Source organism: Daldinia vernicosa (genome assembly GCF_022497035.1).
Source record: "Daldinia vernicosa strain CBS 139.73 unplaced genomic scaffold F5Y00scaffold_60, whole genome shotgun sequence".
Lineage (NCBI taxonomy): Eukaryota > Fungi > Ascomycota > Sordariomycetes > Xylariales > Hypoxylaceae > Daldinia > Daldinia vernicosa.
This window is the reverse complement of record NW_025953976.1, coordinates 56,143-78,853: the sequence shown is the minus strand read 5'-3', so window position 1 is coordinate 78,853 and position 22,711 is coordinate 56,143. Positions and strand designations below refer to the sequence as shown.

The 22,711-nt window shown below is 47.8% G+C and overlaps 5 protein-coding genes across 5 annotated transcripts; 1 reads left to right on the top strand and 4 right to left on the bottom strand.

The window, feature by feature from the left end:
- Positions 1–1,516: 1,516 nt before the first annotated feature.
- On the bottom strand, positions 1,517–4,746 carry F5Y00DRAFT_246886 (SIN1-domain-containing protein). Its single transcript, XM_048009225.1, has 3 exons — positions 4,541–4,746; positions 2,175–4,458; positions 1,517–2,116 (listed from the first exon to the last, which is right to left on the bottom strand). The coding sequence occupies exons 1-3, from the start codon at positions 4,561–4,563 to the stop codon at positions 1,994–1,996; spliced, it is 2,430 nt and encodes an 809-aa protein (XP_047861107.1). The 5' UTR covers positions 4,564–4,746; the 3' UTR covers positions 1,517–1,993.
- Positions 4,747–4,896: 150 nt separating this feature from the next.
- Positions 4,897–7,340, bottom strand: F5Y00DRAFT_246885 (S-adenosyl-L-methionine-dependent methyltransferase). Its single transcript, XM_048009224.1, has 4 exons — positions 6,502–7,340; positions 5,906–6,428; positions 5,718–5,767; positions 4,897–5,638 (listed from the first exon to the last, which is right to left on the bottom strand). The coding sequence occupies exons 1-4, from the start codon at positions 6,745–6,747 to the stop codon at positions 5,117–5,119; spliced, it is 1,341 nt and encodes a 446-aa protein (XP_047861106.1). The 5' UTR covers positions 6,748–7,340; the 3' UTR covers positions 4,897–5,116.
- A 799-nt stretch (positions 7,341–8,139) lies between these two features.
- Positions 8,140–10,011, top strand: F5Y00DRAFT_246881 (mitotic checkpoint regulator, MAD2B-interacting-domain-containing protein). Its single transcript, XM_048009223.1, has one exon. It carries the CDS (start codon positions 8,251–8,253, stop codon positions 9,445–9,447), a length of 1,197 nt encoding a protein of 398 aa, XP_047861105.1. The 5' UTR covers positions 8,140–8,250; the 3' UTR covers positions 9,448–10,011.
- F5Y00DRAFT_179415 (uncharacterized protein) lies at positions 9,669–11,801 on the bottom strand. Its single transcript, XM_048004983.1, has one exon. It carries the CDS (start codon positions 11,544–11,546, stop codon positions 9,891–9,893), a length of 1,656 nt encoding a protein of 551 aa, XP_047861104.1. The 5' UTR covers positions 11,547–11,801; the 3' UTR covers positions 9,669–9,890.
- A 1,029-nt stretch (positions 11,802–12,830) lies between these two features.
- F5Y00DRAFT_246879 (uncharacterized protein) lies at positions 12,831–21,803 on the bottom strand. The gene is made up of 9 exons (XM_048009222.1): positions 20,763–21,803; positions 20,552–20,714; positions 17,796–20,493; positions 17,383–17,746; positions 15,934–17,331; positions 15,832–15,883; positions 13,649–15,774; positions 13,524–13,580; positions 12,831–13,468 (listed from the first exon to the last, which is right to left on the bottom strand). The coding sequence occupies exons 1-9, from the start codon at positions 21,397–21,399 to the stop codon at positions 13,386–13,388; spliced, it is 7,578 nt and encodes a 2,525-aa protein (XP_047861103.1). The 5' UTR covers positions 21,400–21,803; the 3' UTR covers positions 12,831–13,385.
- Positions 21,804–22,711: the final 908 nt, after the last annotated feature.

Here is a 22,711-nt window from a genome sequence, read left to right as displayed (position 1 = left end):
GAATATTCTAATAGTCCTAGTAATCGACGAAGAATATTTGTCTAGGACGGCAAAGGTGTAAGGAAACGGTTGATAGTTTGGATGAAGGGCGTGAAGAAGAAAAGGTGGAAGAGGAGGAAAAAAAGAAATTTGAGAGAAACGGCTTGACGCGTTTGTAGTAGTACCTCGTACCTTGGATCAACGTCGGGAAGGTGGGTGATTTTGTAGAAAGAGGGAAGGAAGGGTCTTGGGTGATTCACAGCAGAGATACGTTTATATCTGGCAGCTGCGTGTCGACGTTGATTTTGGAAGGCACGCAGCAACCAAGGTACCTTGGGTACTTAAACCCGAACAGGAAGTGGATATTTGATATGTTCAATCAGTTAGTGAATAATAGGTACATGCAACTGATGTATAAGGAGTATAATGCTAGGAGGTAGCTACCTAAGGTAATCTAGATCGATTCATCCCACTTACATGGTTGCCGTAGGGAATATATCTCGAATCAGCATGTGTACCTCCTATACATACCTATGGACCTAATGGATCTAACCTCTACCTGTACCCTCCCCTTCCCCCCTATCTGATCCTTTTCATCTTCAAGTTCTGTTAATAATATTTCCTGCCACCACCCGCTCTCCCGCAGATCAAGTGTTCCCTCATCTAATTTATCCGTTTGCTACCTCCCGCCTATGTAGTAGACATACTTGATTTCTAGTGCTGTCACCTAATGTACTACCGTCTACTACATCCTAAGCCATCGTCTTATATTGCTGGCTACCTACTATCATCTACTTGCGACATGTCGAATAGCAGTTAACCGTTCCTCAGGAATTTCTAGCAGACCCTTGCTCCTTAGATAGGATGTCTTACCTCAAGTAATGAATTTCAGTTAGCTATCTAGGTACCTAACCTAGGTAGTTCGTCGTCCGCGGGTCCAATCTTACTCTGGTCCAACTTGAAATACAACCCTACAAACCGGGCCGATGCAGTGTACAAATCTACTCAACTTGATACATCTCCTAATCCCAATATCCAGCATACAAGACGAGCTGACTACAAGGCGACTTGGATTTCTTCAGCCCTGTCGCGATATGTGACTGAATGTCTATATAATATAAACACCGCATGAAATTTGCATACAATTTGATGGTAGCCCTATTCCCCCAACTCTGGATCCTCATCTTGGGGGGTACGGTTCTTGTGGAGTGGACCTGTTACGAACATGTCTAAAACAGGGACCTTATGAACCAACTAGTAGTTGGCAAACTGACGACGCACTTATGAATTAAGTCAGGGGCTGCAAGAGATGCATATCGCCAGGACTATAGTGGGATACATCATAACCTAAGACGCTAGATAATGGATCAATATACATATATAAGGCGTTAATTCACTAGCTCAATAACAATTATCGTTTATATATAATAGTTTTAACTGGGATTATTACTAAAATCAGGGCGGATTACGGCCGGGATTCCGAAAAGGCCTAGGATAATGACGTACGAGTAAGGGGAACTGCATCGGACAGGTTCCATGATTTCTTTGCCTAAGTAGGCTAGTTAGGTATTCTAGTTAATACTAATAAACAAACATACGTACTTGTCTAATCATAGATCGAGAGGTATTCTAAGAATCTAGCCCTAACTTGGTAGAGAAGCATACGTTGATGGTTGGATATGTGCTCAGCAAGATAAAAGATCCCATTGCTGTTATTCAAGTCTGCGTAGTGTGTGACGAGTAGCCTACCGTAGACTACCTCTTAACCTCTTAACCTTAGACTCCTTAGACTAACATGGGCCGGAACTCCACGGGGCTAAAAAAGAGTTACAAATAATTGGTGCATAATGGACGGTATATCGTTAAGACATATATCCAATATACTGGAACAGATAGGTATACTGTTGAATCACGAGCTCAACTTAAAAACTTACCGGCAGAGCTACTTGCTCTGGCTAGGTACCCAGGTAGGCTTGGATATCCGGACTCGAGGCATTTCCCTTCAGGGCATTTCCTAAATGTCCCTGTTATAGGGAGATATTCCCTTCTTAAGTTCACGTACGATCTCTGCTGCCTCTTGAGCACTCCTGGCTTCGAAATCATACCTCTTGCTCTCCGTGGCTTTATATACGAGGAGCTGGTCCGAGTTTTAGCACCCGCGCCATGCGTACGAATAGGGCATCACATTGACTTACTTTAAAATTGGTCGGATGGCGACGTGAAACACTACATCCGACCACATTGCTGAAGTGAACCGTTGTGGTCTTTCCTCCTTCACGTATTGCCTTGCCCCCAGACGACGGTTGTATGTATACGTACTCGCCATCGATTACGAGGATCCGCTCGTTCATGCCAACAAATCTCATCGTCTGCTTGCGCCAAACCGTGTATTTCTTGTACTTGACGTCACCGCTACCGGCTTCGTCTTGCATTATATTCTCTTGGGCAAGAGGGTGTGGCGTCATGAGCTTCTTTTTTCCCTTTAGGGGTGGCTCGTTCCATACGTGCGGCTTGGGAGAAGGACTGCTGGGGGAGCCAATCGTTAGTGGACCATCCGTTGCGAACCTGCGACGATGAAGTTCCAGGTCCTCAACGTTGCCGATGGATGAAACAGTACGGTCTACAAGAACTACGGCCCCAGAGTCGGGGAGTTTGAGCACATGACTGTTCTTATCCAATTGCCTCTTACGGCAAACTAGATCAAGAACCTCAGCAAGATACATGTCCGTAGTAACATCGAGGGTTACCATTTGTCCTGGAGCAGTATTGGATGATAGAATATGGACTTTCAAGAGCTTATGTTGGCCTCTGGTCGTAACCGGAGCAGATGCTTGAGGTGGCGGCTTATCAGCTAGGGGCGTGTCCACCCGATACGTTGTAGTAATGATAGGATTCGACCGCGGATGTGCTGCCGCTAGGGGGGAAACTTGTGGTTGAGGCGTACTTTTCGGGGTTGCTTCTTCGTTGTTCACGTCCTCTGCTACATCTTGTTGTTCGTATTGTGGTGTCTGGGCTTGATTCTCTGCGAAGCCGGCCTCCGAAGCTTGCACTAGGGCAAATTCATCGTAGGCTTTGGAAGCCGATCTCGATCTTGCTGCCCTATTGTTTGCCGTAGTGAACGAATTGACAGGCTTTTTACGATCTAATGGCTCGAAATCGTCGTCAACCTCGCCACCTTCTTCGACCATCCGTAACGTCCACCAATTCACGTTCAGCTTATCGGCAGGAACTGGAGGTTGGAGCTTTTCGGCATGATACCTCCATAGGCTCAGGCCAATTAACTCGGCAACGGTCACTGGTCTGAAAGTTCCATCCGCTTCCTGAATATTGCGTCTTATAGGGACTTCAAAGGGCGTCTCTGGATCTTGGGAGAAGGGCGCATAGATTCGTATCCTAAGAGGATCAGGGTCTCCCTGGCCTGATAGGGATGCGAATGCATCAAAAGGCATAGCTGGCTTCGTCTTTTTCGCCTTGAAGGCATCTGATAGAAGACTACGAGGTGGGGCCATGCTTAGAGGCCTAATAGTACTCATAGGTCGAGGGGGTGGAAGAGCTTGAAGCACCTGTGGCTGCGCTGGTGGCGCTGGTCTCTTGACTGTAGACTGACGTAGTAGTTGTTTCGGCACGTTGCCAACCACCTGTTGGCCGGGAGAGGTACCAACTGCCGGGTTTTCAACTGTATCCAAGATAGAAGTTGAATCAACACTCTCGACAAATGCCGAGGAAGTATCCGACATATCGGAGTTCTCCTCTTCTTCGGCAAGCAGGTCATTTTCCTGACGTCCAAAACCTCGACTGGATTCTGGAGTAGTTCTGGAGTGTGATCTCGTTGCCCTCGTTCTTGCAGCTTCTTTATTTTTATGATAGCCCGAAGCATCAAACTCGTTGTCAGACGAAATCTCGCTACTGGTGACGGTATCCCGCCGCGGTCGTTCCTTGACAGTCTCCAAAGTAGGTTGCGATCCTCGTCGAGGTGCCGGGGCAGCACGTGGAGATGACATATTGGTGGCTTGACGCAGATTAGACGATTGGATAGGCGAGGATCCAGCTCGACTTCGGAGGGGCATCTTCGCAAATCTTATCTGCTGTGCAGCCCTCTGATCCGTATCATCGTCACTCTCGTCGCTCAGGTCACTACTGTCATCTTCCTCCATTTGCTCTCGGCGCCTTTCCCTGCGCCGCTTGAGAGCGCTTCCCGGTCCTAATGTATCTCCACCACCGGTTAGCATACCCCCTTCTTCGGCCTCATCCTCGAGCGTCAAGCCCGTAGATCTCGGGGCAGCCTGGAAGTATTCGGAGGCAATAGCAGTAGGTATCGGGGGTGAGTGGGTTCGCTTGATATGCGATGGGTTCGATCGCCAGCCAGCGGCTTTAAAAGGAGCGGTGTTAAGGAAACTATCGTTGATCGTAATGAGGCGCTCGCCAACGCCATCGGCAACTTCGCTAAGATAGCTTGTCCGTAGTTGGTATGACACCAAACTAATAGAAGACTTAATGTCAGCACAGCATTCATTGTATCGTTATTATAACTTATAATTTATAAGGAGGGGCTATAACCTACTCTTCAACTTGTATCAACGACATCCTGAATAGTAGACCAGCTTACTTGGCGAGAAGAAACCAATTATATTCATTCTCGTAAGGCGATAATCATGCCAGGTTTAAATACCTGGTATGAAGCAAATCTGAGGCGTGTGTCTGCGACACTGGCGCAATTGTAACTGATAGTCTTTGTTATAAGTTTGGGAATGGGGAGTTGAGTAGCTCTTACAGGTGTGTTATCGGATAGTTATCAGGGGGGTTATCAGGGTATCAGATCAGGGGTGTTAGCATCGGTATCGCGAAAATGGCTCGTGCACTGCTGCTTAACCCGGGGGCTGCTAGTTGCATCTGTGGCCTGCTAACTCCAACTTTAGTGTCATACAAAGTTACACGACCGCCAACGAAAACCTAACTCATAGGTTGTGATACGCGAACAATTCTACTTACTATTAGGTACTAATATTCATCATTGAGATTATGACGATGACGGTGTTTCAAGTCCATATTCTAACTTATTCAAAAAGACTCATCAATATATGCTATGTACTCTTGGTATTATAGACACAGCCCATCGCAAGCCCTCAATCAAACTAGTTTATCCACGCCACACGAATTCGACCACAGAAATAAAGGTCAAAGGATTAGCGTTGACATGAGCCAGCTCAAATCGCTCATCAGCATCGCGGAAAATCTTAGCCCACGCATCAACAGGTCGCTCTCTCGCGTTGAATAGTGCCATTATTCTTAGATCGGTAGCCGTACCCATGTTTTGGATCGAGCGCGGCAAAGCTGGTCCTTCGGTCTCGCCCTGGTTACCCATATACTCGATAAGGACCAAACGAGCACCCGGCTTTAGGGCAGGAATCATAGCTCGTAACAACTTGACTGCCTCGTGATCTGGCCAGTCATGGAGGATCAACTTGATTACATAGATGTCTGCCTGAACAGGTTGCGGCTGGAAGAAGTCATGTGCTACGAAGGACACGCGGTCTTTTAGGTCTTCGGGGACATTGGCCTCGAACACCGGCTGCACTTGCGGTAAGTCCTGCACCGTGATGGTGAGTTCAGGGAATTTTCGAGCCAGCACGAAAGCATCATGACCAGCAGAGCCCCCGACCTAGTTGATACATATTAGCTACATATATTTCTAACCGATTGCACGTTGCATGATATATATTGTAAGGGTGAGAACTTACGTCAACCACTGATGCCTTTCCTACGGCTTTCCAGTCATAAGCGTCGAGCACTATGACATTGAAATTAGTAAATACTAGCCAATTTGCGGGCCACCAAAGGAAGCTTGAGTTACAATGCCCATCTTATGGGCTTATTCCCCGAGGGCATTGGGCTTTAATAGAAACCAAATGATAGATAATAGACTCACAGATTCCTTCGAGATGGAATATCTCTTTGAGATAGGCCATGAACGCGACAAAATTTCTCTGCCGCCAGCCCTTTTTCTCTCCTTCGCCATCGTTCTCAAGCAGACCCCAAGAATTATTGTACTTCCCGAGTTTCCCTCCGCTATATAGTAAACCAAATGATGTCTCGTCCATGTTCTGGGTTAAAGCCGGCTTTCCACTGCTATATCTCCTCAACGCTTCAGGCATGACCATCATCGGTGCACTTGCGACGCCTAAGACTGAAGAGACAAGTGCCTTTAGCCCGGCATTCCGTGCTAATGCTGCTGATCGAGAAGTATGACGTATCCTCGACGAGGATTTACCAGGATCTGTTTCTTCGAAGATACGGAGAGTCACAGCATGCTGTAGAACCCGCTGGACGACCTCCTCAGGAAGAGAAACGCGCTGGGCAATTTCAGGGTACGAGGCGGTACCTTCAAGGGGGACGGCAGACCAGAAATCGAAATGATTCAAGATGTTGAGTGCTGCAGCATCAGGTATGCACTATACATGTTAGATATACATATTAGGATAAGGGGGACTTGAAGGTAATGGAGGATGGGATGGAAATTCTCACGCTATGGACATAATTGTAGATACTCTCACTCGGACCCTGTGATAGATACCATAGATCTGATAGAGCATCCGCTAATAATTGACGAGTTACGAATATTTCGGGCGACAAGCCACTGTAGCTGGTCGGACTATCCGCCGCAAAGGTCGGCTGTTGGATATTATTGTCCTTCAAGTAGCGCGTAAACGTCTCCGAGAGTTCCGTAATCTTTGCCGCAAGGCTGTTGAGTGTTGGTTGCGAATCTGCCATTGTATGAATTGATCACCCGCACTCTATTCTCAGTCCTGAACACCAAAAGGAAGACGACTAGTAAAAACGGAAGCATGGCTAGGGCCCGGAACCTGGGTCGGTTTTTATATTAACTGAATGGCAACCATGATCATCCAGGCCCTTGGTGCGTATAGGAGGTCCGCAGCCGGAGCTGTAAACTAAAATAAAATCTCTTGGTATTCGTCTTGGTATTCGGTCGAAAGCTTCCTCATTCATACAAAGAATAAGTGACATGTGAGCAGGTGAGCCGATTGATTAGACACAGATAATCTTATCAATCTAATCAATCTCATCAAAGGAGAGGTTCGGTGGGTACACTGGTACATGGAGTACCGCCGGGGTTCCAGCCAAGCCACTAGGAGTGCGCGCAAACGTAAGAATATATCCATCTTGAATGGTAAACTTCGGGAGGTGTCGTCGAGATCATCCACTTGTAGTGATTTGAAGTTCCAATTACGTATAATACGTCGCTCATCTCCACTTACTCACCCACTTACCTGACAGTCGCAATCGAAAATTGATGGCCGGGTCTTGGCATTTTCATGGCATTTTCAAAGAGGTTCAAAATGAAGAGGTTCAAAATGCCAAGACCCGGCCATCAATTTTCGATTGAGACTGCCTGCCTAAGGTGGCTAGGTAAGCATCTGACGTGACTATCCAGATCGATGTGGAAGCTCGGATCCGAGACGGGTCATGCAGTTCTAGCTTGCTGAATTTGTTCTCGTTGTTTGCTGTCATATGTGGTAAGGTATAGCTAGCACTGATTGCTCTTAAAATTAAGAAGCTAAGGGGGTATTATGCCATGATTGGCTAGGTCCCATACGTATAGTATAGAATTTGAATGATATTCCTGAATGAGGTACTTTGAGGAACTATTAGCATTATCTTCCTTAGATGTGATTTGGAACAAATTCCTACGACTGTAAGTGTAATATGACTTTGGTTTCGGTTTAATAAAGCCGCATACTCTGATACTATACTGCAGGTAAATTCGCATTCTCGCCAAGCTTTCAACTACAACTATGAGTAATTTTCTCCGACTCGTAGTTCCATTATTCGACCATTAGACCATTAGAGGTTTAGGCCAAACAGGAAACTCGGTGAAACTCGATAGGCGGGTGCTGAAAAGAACCTTGTATTTCATGAGTTTGTCTAGCCTCTGATACTACTAAGTAGTACTAGCCAACAAAGAAAAAAAACATTAACAAGAATGAAAATAAGATTTGCGTTCGGGTAGATTTCACTACATGAAGGGAGAAGAGCAGAAAATTCCAAGGTTCTGAGATAGAGATGAAATGTACCTAAGTACCGCGTACCTTATATAAGCACATGACGCACGATCCACCAAAATAGCCACAACTCCACATTGCCATATGCCTTATGACGCCACATTAACCTAAGCTTTCAGATAGGTATTAGACATTACTTAAAACTACATCATTAGATTCCACAACTTGCCAACTCCCACTTCATTACGTGAAAATGGGGCTCGTCGACTATTCAGATTCCGAATCCGACTCCGAGACCGTCGCCAAGTCCGCGGCCCCCTCCCAATCGGTAACGGCTCCAGCAACGAGCGGCAAGAAACCCTTCCAGAAGGTAGTCGACCGAGCGAAACCAGGCAAGATCCTCGTCAACCTCCCGCAGAGTTCATCGGGTCGCGACAAGAGCAAACCTGCAGATGGAGATAATGAGCCACCCCCGAAACGCGCAAGGGTCACAGGTAGAGGAGGCGCGTTTAGCAGCTTCAACTCGTTTCTCCCGCCTCCAAAGAACGTTGGGAAGCCTGCGGCGTCGAGTAGTAGTGGGAAACCAGCGCCAAGGCCTGGTATTAACCTGAAGACGGGCGCTACCCCTGGTTTCAGTAGGGAGGTGGACGGGAACGAAGAGGGAGGTTCAGACGAGACGTCAAAAAGGAGTGAAGATGCAGAGCCTACGGCAAAGCAGCCATCTATACCCGCGGAACAGAAGCCAGCAGACGAGGTTAAACTGGTCGGCAAACCATTAATGTTCAAGCCGTTATCAGTATCACGAAAACAAGGCAAGAAGAGCGCGAGCAAAGCATCAAAAGCCGCTACTACTACATCTACACCGCCAGCTCCTCAGCCAAGCGCGGAATCACAGGCGCAGGAGCAAGACAAAATGGAACCACCTCTGAAAAGGCAAAAAATATCACTCTTTTCAATATCCGACGAACCGGAGACAGAAGCAATAGAGACCACCACATCCAGCACCGGCACCTACGAACCCATGTTCAGCACCTCCACTTCTACAGCCGACGACTTCGCCGCATACGACGCGCAATTCGCAGCATCCCACAACACATTACCACCCCAAGCCGCCCCCTCCAACGCCGACACCCTCGACTCCATAGCCGCAGACATGAACCTGTCCGCCGCCGCGCGGCGCGAGCTATTCGGGCGCGGCGGCGACCCATCGTCCTCGTCAGGAAGTCGCGTGGTGCGCTTCGACACGGACCGCGAGTACGCGCACAACGAAGCGCTGCGCGCCTCGGGCCAGCTACAGCCCACGTATAACCCCGTGCGCTCTATCGCCCCTGGAAAGCATAGTCTGCGGCAGCTCGTCACGCAGGTCCAGAGCCAGCGCGACGCGTTGGAAGAGAGCTTCGCGAAGGGGCACGGGAATCGGAAGGAGGCTAGTGCTAAGTACGGGTGGTGATGGTATCTCTTGAGAGGCAAAAAAGAGAAGAACTATTCACGTCTACCTAGGTACCTACCTATGGTATGCGTTAGGTACCTGGATATATCCAGCCAGGTGAAATCGGGAGTTTGGCAATGAAGAATGAAGGCGGCATTGGCGTAAACCATAAGTCCTTGTCCTTTGAGGCATTCACCAAATCAAATATTCATAGCCAGAAAGAGAGATATCACAAGTTATTTCTTTTTTCCATTACCCCCATGCCCAGCGAAGTAAGCCCCTATCCTAATACAAATATTTGTATACGTACACGACGCCGAGAATCAAACCGTCGGGCGGGTATCTGTACGCATTACAACGTACGTTAGGTAGTTAGTTTATATAAAAGCAGGTATATATTCACCTGATATATGCAATCTCTGTCCACAGCATACAACACACAATACAGTAATACCATCCCATCGCTAACAAGTCTCCACCGCCGCCGTCTTCCCCCGCTGCCACCCATCCCCCTTAAACAAGAACCCCCACTCCCCCCGCGTCACCGGCGATATGTCCTCGTACCCGTTCGGCGTCAACGGCCCCATCCGCTGCGACTGCTGGCTCTCGCGCGGCGACGACAGCAGCATCATCGAGTCGATCGACGCGCTGCTCCAGAACGCTAGGCCTGGTGGTATCGGACGGGCCGTGCGGTCTCCCTCGTCTTCCTTTTCGTCGTAGTCGGTTTCTTCTTCGATATTTTCACCATCACCATCGCCATCATCGTCGTCGTCGTCGTCGTAGAGAAAGCTGTCGTCGATCTTGATTTCTACCTTTTGTTTCGTATCCCCCGTGCCGTGTGCTTTGTCGGCTCCGCGTTTATCTGTATCTACTACTGCTACTATAGGTGCTTTTTGCACCGCTACTTGAGGCACGAGTTTAGCCGTCGGCTTGAATATCCGTGTTGTCGTGGCGGTTGCCAGTTGGGTGTTTAGTTTCAGCACGGGTGTTGTCTGTGTTCTGGGCGGTGTCTTGGGCGGAGGCGGTGCGCCGATTTTTATTACGGGTTTTGTCTCCCGCTCCCGTTCCTCGTGAGTAGTCGCTTCGAAGGCCCCGGTTCGGTCCGGGCCTCCGTATGCTCGTCTGTACATACTCTCCACGTCTCTCAACGCTCGCGAGTTTACCCCGAGCCAGTCGTAGCTCCGAAAGAGATCTGATTTCGATATGGGCCGTCCGCCGTTGGCAAGGACGAGGCGCCGTAATGCATCTACCGCGTCTTCGAGACGTGTGCTATCTAGTGTCTTGGTGGTCGGCGAGACGGGAGAGGGTAAAGAGGTGGTAGTGCCGTATGTGAAGCGCGCATAAACGGCAAGGGCTGATTTAAAACTATATAGTCTGTCGAGACCGAGCAAGGTTAAGCCTTCAGATGAGAATAACACCTCGTTTTGCAGCATACTTCTGCGAACGAGATCTTCGTTCAGGCCGCATGCGGATGCAGTCGCGGCTGGAGGTAACCAGCTGGTGCCTATGCGGAACTTTCGCTCCGCTTTGAGAATAGTAGTCCGTAGTGTCTTCTCAGCTTTAGGAGTGAGTAGGCTGGTGTGTATCAACCGAATGCCAAACTCGTTTGGTCCCTGCGTCAGGGATGTCGTTGAGGAGGCTGTAAGGATGCTAGATGGTGTTTGGGGCGTCATCGGCGTGCGAGGAAACGGTGTACTGGGTGTTGGGGGCACAACCCAACGACGAGGGCTAACAAGTGGCTCTGTCGGCGGGGGCGGGAATGACGGAGACGACACGGCTGTGCCAGGTAAAGATTCTGATGCTGTAGATGATACGGTGGACGTCGAGTTTCCTGTTCCCCTTCGGACTAGTTGTCTCAGCCCTATGACAGGCGAAGCAAACCGTGGAGACATAATACCCGGTGTAAGTGGAGGTGAAGTCGGCGTAGGACATGGCGGTACTACGCTCGGGAGTTGATATTCCTTCCTCACAACAACTAGGGTAATATGTAAGGCTTTCCTCGCAAGCCTCTTAGACGTATACTCTAGTGCTTCTGTTAAGTGAGAAGGTAAGTTATAGGCATCGAGAATCGAGGGTCCTGCCTCTAAAGGCGAGGAGATGCGTTGCTTCGACAGCGACATAATGAGTGATATCTTGTTGTCTTGTCCGGCAGTGAGGAAGGACTTGTACTTGGATCTAGAAGGATGACCTGACAGATATAATGGGTAAATATAGATCTTAAGATGAGATCCAAAATGGGAAATGAGTAAGGCCAAAAAGAAGAGGCCTTGCTACAGAATGAATAAGGGTGGATATAAAAAGAAGGGCGCTTCGAAACATGAAACGATGAAACGATGAAACGTCGAAACAATAGAAGCAAAGAAGGTCTATTACGAAGTCGAACCCCGCGAGGTGTTCGTGGGGTTGGAAGAAGGGGAAGGGGGGATTAAGGAGCATTGTTATTATTATCCGTTTCCTGTCCATCCCTTGCTATAACTCATGATTTCTATCTATATTCAGCGGCCATGAAACTTAGCGTCAGGCTCACCTTGACCACCACCGTTGGCTGGTAGTGGTAGGTTGGCGGTTGGTATGCCTCGTTTCAGGGGGAGAGAAAGATATGTGATTCGTTAATAGACATAGCTAAGCTGTCACATGCAGCTACTGTTTAGATGCAGATACAACAAGTCAGGCTTTAGGCAAGGCCCTCTTGTCTTCGAATAGAGAACGAAGTGATTACTTACACGTTACCTGCTTACCTATTAGCCCTAGACTTATCATGCATGTAAATACATGGGTCCGTGGGTTTGTGAATTTATGTGTATGTGTGATAGTGATTACATAGTAGATGATGTGCTGGGACCTGCAGCGTAAGGATAGGTATGTATAAAAACCTCCAAATGTTGACCAACCACATCTCCTACCGCTTTCTCCCCCGCATCTTGCCTCGGCGGCTACAAAAATCAGAATGACCCAAATATAGATACCGGACTCGGTACCCGACCACTAAAATCCCTGCTAGACATGTGAGCTAGACTAAGCTAGACTAAGCTAGACCTATCCTAGCTAGACACCAAAAGATTCCAGCAAGGGGTTCGATCCAAAAATAGACTCCATGTCCACCCCATGTCCACCCCATGTCCTAGAGGCTAACGTCGGTCCATTGTTGACGGGCAGTCGGGTCCAACAAAAAATGCAATCTTCTGAATCTGCAATGTCGTTTTTCACATTTCCTTACAACCAATCATATCTAGTCCTTATTACTGTACCTCGAACGGATTGTTGTGATTCCGAGAGAAGAGCTCGAACCTTCATTATCATAGCGTATTACCTCAAATCATATTATTTCAATCCAATGGCTAACCATTCAAGTACTTTGTAATGTGTTTGGTTAACCGACAACATATTTTTAGCACCCGTTATTCCAAACAAGAGATGAGACTTTTGCTGTGCAAGTCTGCTTTAATAGCTCAGTAGCTAACTGCGATCAAATCATCATGTTGCTCCTTTCCCCCCCTACTGTAACTAACTCACGTAAACGTGAATAAGCTGGGTATTCTGTGCTGAAAGTAAAGCAAACCAGCAAACCAGCAAACCTACGATTTCTACCCCTCCCCTGGCTTAGGCATCATCTATCGCAACGCACCGCTCTATCTTGTAAGAATTGCTACGTAATAAACCATAACTCGTACAACTAGACATCCTAATCGAGCATGACTAGAATCGTCCGCCCCTCTTCCTGCTTGCGCCAGAACAATGTCCTTGTGTGAAGTAGCATTTTGTCCATCCCTTAAGACGCCTACCACGCCAGCGCTATGCATTGTCTCTAGTTTACCTTTCCATTTATCCGACCGGCCTGTCATCACATCTTATATCATCAGTCGCATGTTACAACAACCCCTTCGCCTTAGCTACCCCCAATCGCTGCATTAACTAAAACCGTGGCTAAGGGGAATGTTTCGTAGGAACCTGAGCTTTGCTTATACTAGATCGCGGTCGATTTGCATGCTGAGATCTGTCAAGTTATCCATCTGTTCCGAAGAGCCGACCGACTGCTCCCAATCTTGGACTTTGTCAGTCATAGTCCATGGTGGCGGTGGTAGAGTCGCTCCACATACCGGAACCATCCTCTTCAATTTCGTCCACTGTTAGTCTGACCATCGGTTCCAAAACGACTATTCCAGAGTTAGCACGCAATAGGCCTACCGGGCGGCCTGCCACCTTTCAGCATAGGAATTCGTACCTTGACGGAGTTCCATATACTGTGCTTTAAGGCCATCATCCATCTCCTCGTTAAGACTAAAGTACGGCTCACACTTCTTGAGCACTCGGTCCAAGGGATCTATCGTGTATTTGGCGGCCTGCGCTGCCCGAGAAACGTACGTATCCCGCAGATACTCCAGACATGAGACAGCCAGGCGCCTGACCACGGAAATTATTGCCTGCGACCTTTCAAGCCCCCCATTCATCTCCCCGAATGTAGGCGAGGGTCCGTGCCTGAACAACTTCTCCTGTAGAAAGTTGCCTACATCATCGCTAACTGCATGGTCGATATATCCGAGAAGTCCCGGGGCCCATTTCGGGATGTTCTCCAAGCTATTCAACCGGATGATATCGCTTGTCTCACCTGTGTTTCTTGCCCCATTGAAGATTTCTCGTTGAAAGTCAAAAAAGGCTCGGCCTTCTGCGTTCTGCAGGCTCCTGCACTGGTTGGATATATAGCTAATTAGGCGATAGACATTATCGTATTGAGTACTGTAGCGGCAGTATGTTACGGCAACGCGAAGGAAAGGCGATACCATGTGAGAAGTCAAGTCTCCAGTGATATTAAATCGTAATGTCAGGTATACCTTTAAATCCATTAGCGGGGCATAACTCATGAGGCGTCTGATGATAGAATCGGTAGCCGCTGGGTTCTGGTTGAGAGAGATGAGCTTTTCCATGAAAACATTTGCTTGACCTCTGGCCCAATCCCGGTATAGAAGATTACACTCTTCGACCGTGAACAGAACCGGTTCATCTTGGAGGCCTAGTGATAATCGACCACGAGCATCTTCCGCGAACCTCCCTGGACCAGGTATTAGATCTATGACTGCCATAAGTTCATCGATAAGGGCGATAATGTTTTCATAGTTGGGTGGTCTCGCCGACCTTCTTGATACCGTATTGAGCAGCCTGACGTATTGCGGGGGAAGGTCAAAAACCTGGTCGACTGCGATCGCCAGGATAAGTTTGCCTAGGAAGTCCCTATCTAGGAACGCCAATGCTTCATAGCGTCCCATTCGGGCGAATTCAAGCATAGTTCCAAAGCATTCCGGCCAGGAATTAAGGCGTAAGTGGAAGTTTTCCCAAACGTATAGGAAGATATCTAAGGTCATGTCCACTATGCTCAAACTTCGGTCTACTGTGCTGGAAAGTATTATATCATCGTCGTTATCGAGCGGGCCGTACTCCTCCGGGAATGAGGTTTTGAGGGTTAAAATGACAAATATGAACATTTTCCCTATATCCTGACGCACGCCGAGATCTGAGTTCCTTTGCAGGAGCATGCGCAACGCATCCTTGTGTTGGCTAAAATAATCGAAGAACGAGTAACAGCACATAGTGCACCGCTGACAGACTTTGATTAAAAGATGTTTAAGTTGGTCGTAATCCGGCAAGTCCTTGGCTCGCGATGCGATTTGGTCTAGATGACCGAGCGCCGTCTGCATCGCTAGATTTTCTTTTTTGTGTTCCTTGGAGCATGTGGTACCCCACGTATTGGCGAGTACTTCGCACACAAAAGGCATGTGAGCCGGATCATAGAGACAATGGCGCTGCACTATTGCCCAGTTATCTTCCTTGACTTGAGACTCGAGGCTCCTGGGAAGGTTGCACCGGAAAGCACCGACTTGGCCAGATGCCCTTAACATCTCTTGCTCCTTATGCAACGAGGTAGAGCGCTGGTAGAATAACATATAAGCACTATATACCTTCTCATAGGCAGCACCAGCCTCGAATTGTGGGCGGTAGTCTGGCCCTCCAAAGCAAGCGCTTTCCATCTGTGAGGGATCCCACGACGTAACTATTTCGTCGTTGAATTCAACCCAAGATGGTGTACTGCTGGCGGTTGGCCGCTCTCGGATATACGAATAGTAGTGACCGGACTCCGCGGTCCCAGAATGCACGAGAATTCCTACTAGCTCGAACATGTCTGGCTCGGTACTGCCGGAAGGATCGCTTAGATGCTCAATAGTATAGGGCTGCATGTTTATCTTGTTCGGGAATGGGAAATAGTCGTTGATCTTGCTTCGTGTTAGGGTCCTCAGGCTAAAGTCAAATCTCTTCAGGTGAAAAATCAGGTTGTCAGGAATATCCTTCAGGCACGCTCTGCTTATATAGTTAGTGTTGTCGGTAGTCAATAGGTAAATATCTCGCTAGACTTGCCTTTTGACTGCGTCCACATGCCTATCGCAATCGGAACACTTGTATTTGTTATCTGGAATTGTTAGACTAGTGCAACGTCAATTAGGAATGGTAAAAACACACCTCCTTCCATGATTTCGCCGTCCACGTAGGCTTGGAGGCTTTCCTCGAGACCCGCTTTGCCTTTGATATCGCACTGGATCGCGGAGAAGGGCTCGATACGTTCCGAAATGTGTTGGCATTCTTTAGACTTGACTTGCTGGACCAACTCACCACCATAAATCGACCTCAGCTTCTTCTTGTCGGCTTCTAAAGGCAACTGCGCCTCCCATCGATCAAAAAGAAGACTATAAAATTCGTCCACGTCCATTTGGTTGTGGATATCAATAGGCGTTTCATCGTAAGTCATGATCTGGCTAACACAGCCCGTAGGTTCTACGAAGCGCCGCCGGCTATCCTGGAGAAACGCGAATAGCATCTGGGTCTCGTTAAGTAATGACGCCTGCGAGTTTCGCACTCGCCTCTCGAGTATAAAGCGGCGGAATCCAACGTTCATGAAGAGTTGTGTGAAGAGCGAATTCAAATAGCAAGTATTCGAAAGATTTCGTAGCCCAGAATATCCACATGACGATCTAATAGCATTCGACCTTTCAAAAAGCTGCGGGAGGTCATACTTGTACAGCTCCGTACCATCCTCGGGAGGACGGAAAGATGTTAGTGTATCTAGGTCTTGGAGTAAACGCGTAGATAGTGCCACATCATCTTTGACCAAGGCGAGTATAATATCGTAGAGTATAGCTCGCGAAGGGGTGTGGAGAATTACTTTAGGTACCAGCCCCATATCTTCATCTTCGGGTGGAAAGAGATGCCGAGAAAACAACTCCGATGTGAAGCTAGGAGGAAACTGGACCCGTTCCTTTCTGTTCGATGCCTCCCTAATACCGATCATTAAAATCATGACAAGCCCGTGTGCCACAATGTCCTTGTCCGGATGGGCTATGTCCTCCGTGGTCGTGTGCGAGAGCAGGAGTTCCCCACATTGCCTGAGGCAGGTAGGCAAGTCAACAACGCTGGAGCCCTGCTCGTTGAGCTTGTGAAACAGCTGAAAAGAGATATTGAACGTCTCTTCGCACTTGCTCGGTTCTTTAACGGCGAGATGTACCAGCTGGAATATAATAGGCCAGAACAGCTCGGCAAAATCCAACGCCTGCGCCCCAGGTACAGAGCGTTCGTATAGGCTCTTAGCAGTAATCAGCTCAGCGATACCCCTCCTCACAATAGTACGGGGATCGTTAAGCACAAGGCGCTGGACCACCTTTTGCAGCCCAATCTGATCCCGAACCCCCTTCCAGAACACCTGACTCTTCGCACAGGATTCAAGTAGGGCCTCAAATGATCGGGTAATCAGTTCGATGCTGAGCTGGTTTGTTTGAGCTGAGACGGCGCCCATAAGAATTTGTGAAAGCCTCTCCTGAAGGTTTGGGCTTAAGAGTTGCACGACCGTTTCAGTATCCGTGATTTCTTAACATAGTTAGCCAATAGTTCAGTCGTAGATCCCGCCATATCACGTACCTTCCAAGAGATTAATATAATTGTCTACAAGCTCAAGACTTAGCTTGAGTTGAAGAGCCTCGCTCGAACCTCGTTCGACAACCTCGGGATCACAAATTGCTGCAATGACTAGGGACATTGCCCTCGCCGAAGCATCACGCTGGTCATTTGTCGATTTTAAATGGGTCTCACAATTCTGCGAAGATACCTGCATCACGTTGCTCTTGAGCCGTCGAGTACTAAGATATTCACGGAGAGCATGTAGTGCATATAACGATTTGAAAGGCTGTCCAAGTGGGAAGACGTCCAGATAAGAAGTCGTGGGATCTTCGAACGCCGTCAGGATTGAATCGTCAGCCGGGAGCGAAACTAGAAAGTGATAAATCTAACGATATGTGAGCACATTCCTAAACATTACCCAAGGAAAAGCCTACCTCTCTTGCTAGCTTCTCTTCCATGCTTAGATACCCCCACAAGTCTTTGAAGTGACTCAGGATCTCAATATCGAGTGGCGAAGCTCCTGGTTTTATGCGTCTAGGAGAGGTCGTAATGCCAGTCTCTTTCTTGACAAGGATCAGCCCAGTTTTTATGTCAAGTTCCTCTATCGATTTGCATATTGCGCTTTCTGATGGCGCTAGAGGTTGTCCGCGATAATACAGCCGGTAGTTGTCAAATCCTGTGGCTTCGCGCAAACTGGCGAGTAGTGAAGCCGCCGTATTTCTGAGCCCTATATCTAAAGATTTTATATCTGTTTGATCATTACCATCAAATGATTGATATTTCAAGTCTGCGGATTCGCCATCTACCGGGCTAGGGGCCTGGAGCATGAGAGACCGCAAATCAGGCGCCGCAAAATGGGGCCTGGTTTGCAGCGCCTTTAGAAGCGCTATAAGAACCTGCAGGGATCTTGTGAATTGTAACTCATGCTCCTCATGCTGTTCTTTAGACGGTACGACCACCGTGAGGTCACCATCTCCATTTGAGTTTCCATCGCTAAACTCCTTTAACCTTTGGGCTGCACGTTTGAGCTGCTGTAGGCACCGCTGCACTAGAGCAAAATGAACCCTCCTTGCGCGATGAAGTGGATACGATAAAATTGTCTTGCCGTCGACATAAATATCATCAACTAGCGTAGAAATAGCCGTTTCTTCAATGGTATGACACGGAGCCGTCAATATCATCTGCCAAAGTAGTTCGACTCCAGAAGACTTAACACTGTCTTCGTCATCAAGGACCATACCATTGACATCGTTTGCGAGAGGAATAATAGCTTCTCTAACGAACGCGAGAGAACCCCCGCAGTAACAGCTAGGTGGTAATTGGGGTAAATATTCTCGCAAGCAAGCATCGAGGAAAGGGTTATCTAGGCGTGTCCTCTTAAGTGCCGCATTTAAGTCGTCCCAGGCAGCTTTTCTATCGTCCTGGCATGCTGCGCCACTCCCAACCAAAAGATCCCAGAGGCGCCGGCCAAGTTCCGAATCGATGGTGGAACCATGATTCACAATAATGGCGGAAATAATCCTTCGGCGAGCATGGCCTATTGGATTTGCATAAACCGGAGAAAATCCAAGGTCTTTCGCATTAGCAATTGTAGATTCGAGTTCGTCAACCAGAAGCCGAGTCAGGTCGTGATCAGATATCAACATCTGCAGTGCCGGGGAATTACCCATGAGCGTACTTAGTACATGGAGACTCCCCGACGTGCTTCGAGATCTGGCCGCAATATCATGCACACAACTCATCCATATGTTTTCACGTCCTGCTGGATCGGGCCCCGAGTGTAAAAGAGCACTGAACTTCGACAGAGCGAAATGGTGTATTTCCGGGTATAATACAGAGCCTTGGGGTCCAAGGATAGACGACTCTTGAAGTAACCGAACACATATTTTGTACGGTGAAAGAGGGACCAGTTGGTAAGGTAGTATCTTCTCCTGCATTTGCTTTGTAACCTGGTCGAAAAGATCACGCATGCAAGAAGAGAAAGATTCTATCGGTAGACTATAGAATTTCTCACACATATAGCTGAGACTTTCCAGCTCGAGGAGACCAACTACCTTGGACATCATGCGAACAATAGCATCGGAGATTCGGGGATCCTGGGTTGATGTCAAAGTTTGCCAAAGTAATTCTGTCTGCGTGGCAGTGTAAGTTTTAGTAACGGCTAGGAATCCAACAATGTTAAAGCTTGCTTGGGTAATTTCTGGGTGACACGTTGGCCCAAGAAGATAGTCGACGATCCCAGTTGTAACCAGATAGCCAGATAAATATCGAAGGAAGTCCAAGTAGGGAATATCATCTCCTAATTCCTGTCGCTCCATATACGTCCTCCATTGTACAACGAGATCTTCGCATAGGTGCGATGTTGCTGCGACTCTAAGTTGCATCTGACGTGATCTCACTAGCTTGCAGCATATGCGCATCTTCCATTCCAATGAGAGAGCCTCTTGTCTGAATCTGTCTTGAAGATCAGGATGCATTTTTCGGTGATCCTCGAGTATTTGGGCGGTTTCGATGGTGTCACCGAACAAGCTAAACTTGAAAATTGACGTGAGACCCGCAATGAGATCCATGGCCGTCCCAGAACCCAGATTGTTGGTAGACTTCTCTATCACGATGTCCATGGCCTCCGAAGCCGCTACGAAAAATTTGAAACCGAAGATCATATTTCTCCTTGAGCGATCAAGTACTGACGGGGTATAAAAGTTGGGAGGTGACAACTTTCGATAGCTATCACGCACAAGGCTGTCCGTGAGGAGAGTGATTCCGATAAGATTATCCATTACTTTCTTAGGACATCGCGTGAGATTGGTCGTAATTAACTCGGTAAAGCGGCTCAATTGAACCTGGAGGCCATCAATATTTGCTTGAAGTACGTCGAGCGGCTCTAAGACTCCCGGATGGTTCGCAGGAATGTATCCGTTAATGGCAGTATGGCTTTCTTCCTTACTCGCAATGCTGCTGAACAATCGTAGAAAGTTTGGGGATATCAAGTCGAAGTCGCTGCCCTCCTTCTTTATTACCTGCATTAGTGTTCGGCAGTCAACTAGGAGAAGGAATCCGGTTAGTCTAGCAATCTGCATAAACATCTGACTAACGATGTCTCGAGTGTGATTTGACTTCGAACAGCCGTGCCTAAAGAGGGAATATCGTCAGTCAAGTCATATTGGGGTAACGCTTGGATTATGCATACCGATGGCCTATAGAACAAAAAAGCTCAGGAAGAGCCAGCCAAAACTGTCTATTTTCCTGGTATGCCTCTATGATCATAGGGTAGAATTCGATATGTGCGCATGATAGGTATGAATTTAGCCAATTATTTAGTTCATGTAGGGCATCGTCGACATGGGAGGATTCTAGTTTAAAGTTAGAGCATTGACGGAAGTTGGGAAATCTCGACGCACGTTGTCGAAAATAATCTGCGAGGCGAATAACCGTCTCGTGATACGATTCCCCATCAGTATGATATGGAAAATCGAGCATGACAGCACCAAATTTTGTCACATTTTCGACTGGTAGAAGCGTTATGTTGGGTTCCACATCGTAGGGGGAGAGGTCATCCTCGATTGGTGCTTCTGGACTATCAAGCTCGGATGTTGATGACGATGCATCTTCGGCCGAAGGTAGTTGTATCATATTTACCTCCGGTTCTTCGACGCTAACTTTAATGCTGTCTTTGCGGAATTGTGCGGGCGTGGGAGATGGAGGGGAGGAAGGCGTATTCTCAAGGCTGTCAGCATTCCTAAGGTTGATAGTGACCTTACTAGAAACAGGTTCAGCAGCAGGCTCTGAACGAGCCGGCGTACTCGGGGGAAGCTGCTCTGGCGAGTCGATCCTCATTATGTTAGAGTCGGAAGGGGTTCTTTCGTCGTCCGGGGATGGAATTGTTTCGACTGACGAGCTCCTAGAACCGGAAAGGGAGGTCCTACGACGTTTTCGGGAAGAAGAATCACCGTCGTCAAAAGGGTTAGGTCGAGTTGAGCAGGGCTCAGAGGAGACGGCTCGTTCTCGCGGCTCGGATGATCTCGAATCCTGATCCATCTGTACCTTGCTGACAGGGTCGGGAATGGTGGAAATCGTGGAGCTCCAGACAAAGCTTGAGGCGTTCGCGCGAGAAGGCTCGGCGGCTGCTGCTGGACTCCAGAATTAGCATGTGGGTTGAAGAAAGATAGGCGGGGTAAAACACTGGGAAAATAAACACAATAGAATAGACGGTAGAAGAAGAAAGAGAATAATAAAAGACAATCAAAGGTCTATAAGGGGTATCATCAAAGTGTCGAAAGAAGAGGAAAATGATTCTCGTAAATTGCAAGAACGACAATGAGAATTCCCTTGGTCAAGAAGCGGCCGGGGGAAGAAAAAAGAAAACAGATAGCCTAGGCACCTGTAATAGTTTGTGACGGTAGAAGATAGACGATAGACGATAGATGATGGACGTTTGGAGAAGCTCCAGTTACTTTGTTAGTGACGGGGACTTTTTCTTTGGGACTCTGGCGTCAGTGGTGCGAGTGTGAAGGAAGCTAATGGTGGGGGAGGGGCGTGTGGAGAACTTGGTTAGGAAGGCAGCCCTGGCAAAGTGGGAAACAAGAGCTCAGCTACCCGCTACAGTAGCAGCATTGCCTGGGACTAGCTAATAAATTGCTAATCCTAGGCAGGTGGGAGGTAGGGGTTCTTTTTTTCCATCTTTCCCCGGGGCCAATCTCTATCGCGCGATCTCTGGAAGATTTCCAATATCCAAATTTCCCAATGACGAAGCTTGAAATGTGACGCAAGGTGGGTTAACCACTTACCTCACATGAAGAAAAACGGCGACCAGCTCGAAGAGTGTCGTAATGCTTTAACCACCGTTGAAAGCTCTAATGCTCTAATGCGTAGACATACATATATTGAGATGACGGAGGTAGGTTAGATGAATAGATGTATGCAACGCGACCGCGAATAAAATAAAAGCCCCTCGGCGTATCTGATTGAATAATCAGGGTTCTCAATAGAGAGACAGAATGTGATACTGAACAAAGCGGGTAGCGTGAATAGTCGGGCAAGGCTGTAAGTCGAAGATTGCCTTGAAATAGTTTTGTCTCAAAAGAATGCCTGGGTATATCACGGTAGCTGTTGGATGATTAATGAAAAGTGCCAGAATTAGGCGACGCTAGTGCATTCGCAAAGTGGGGAAGATGTGCAGAAGATGTGCAAAAAGACGTGCGTACGCCGTAGTACAATGGGAGTATTGACGTATGTATGTATCGGTACTATATCATGTGAATTACCTAAGGTAAGTACAAAATGTTATGATAGTGCTTTACACTTACCTAGGTAGGTATACAATTTCTAATCTCTCAACAATAGGTGATGA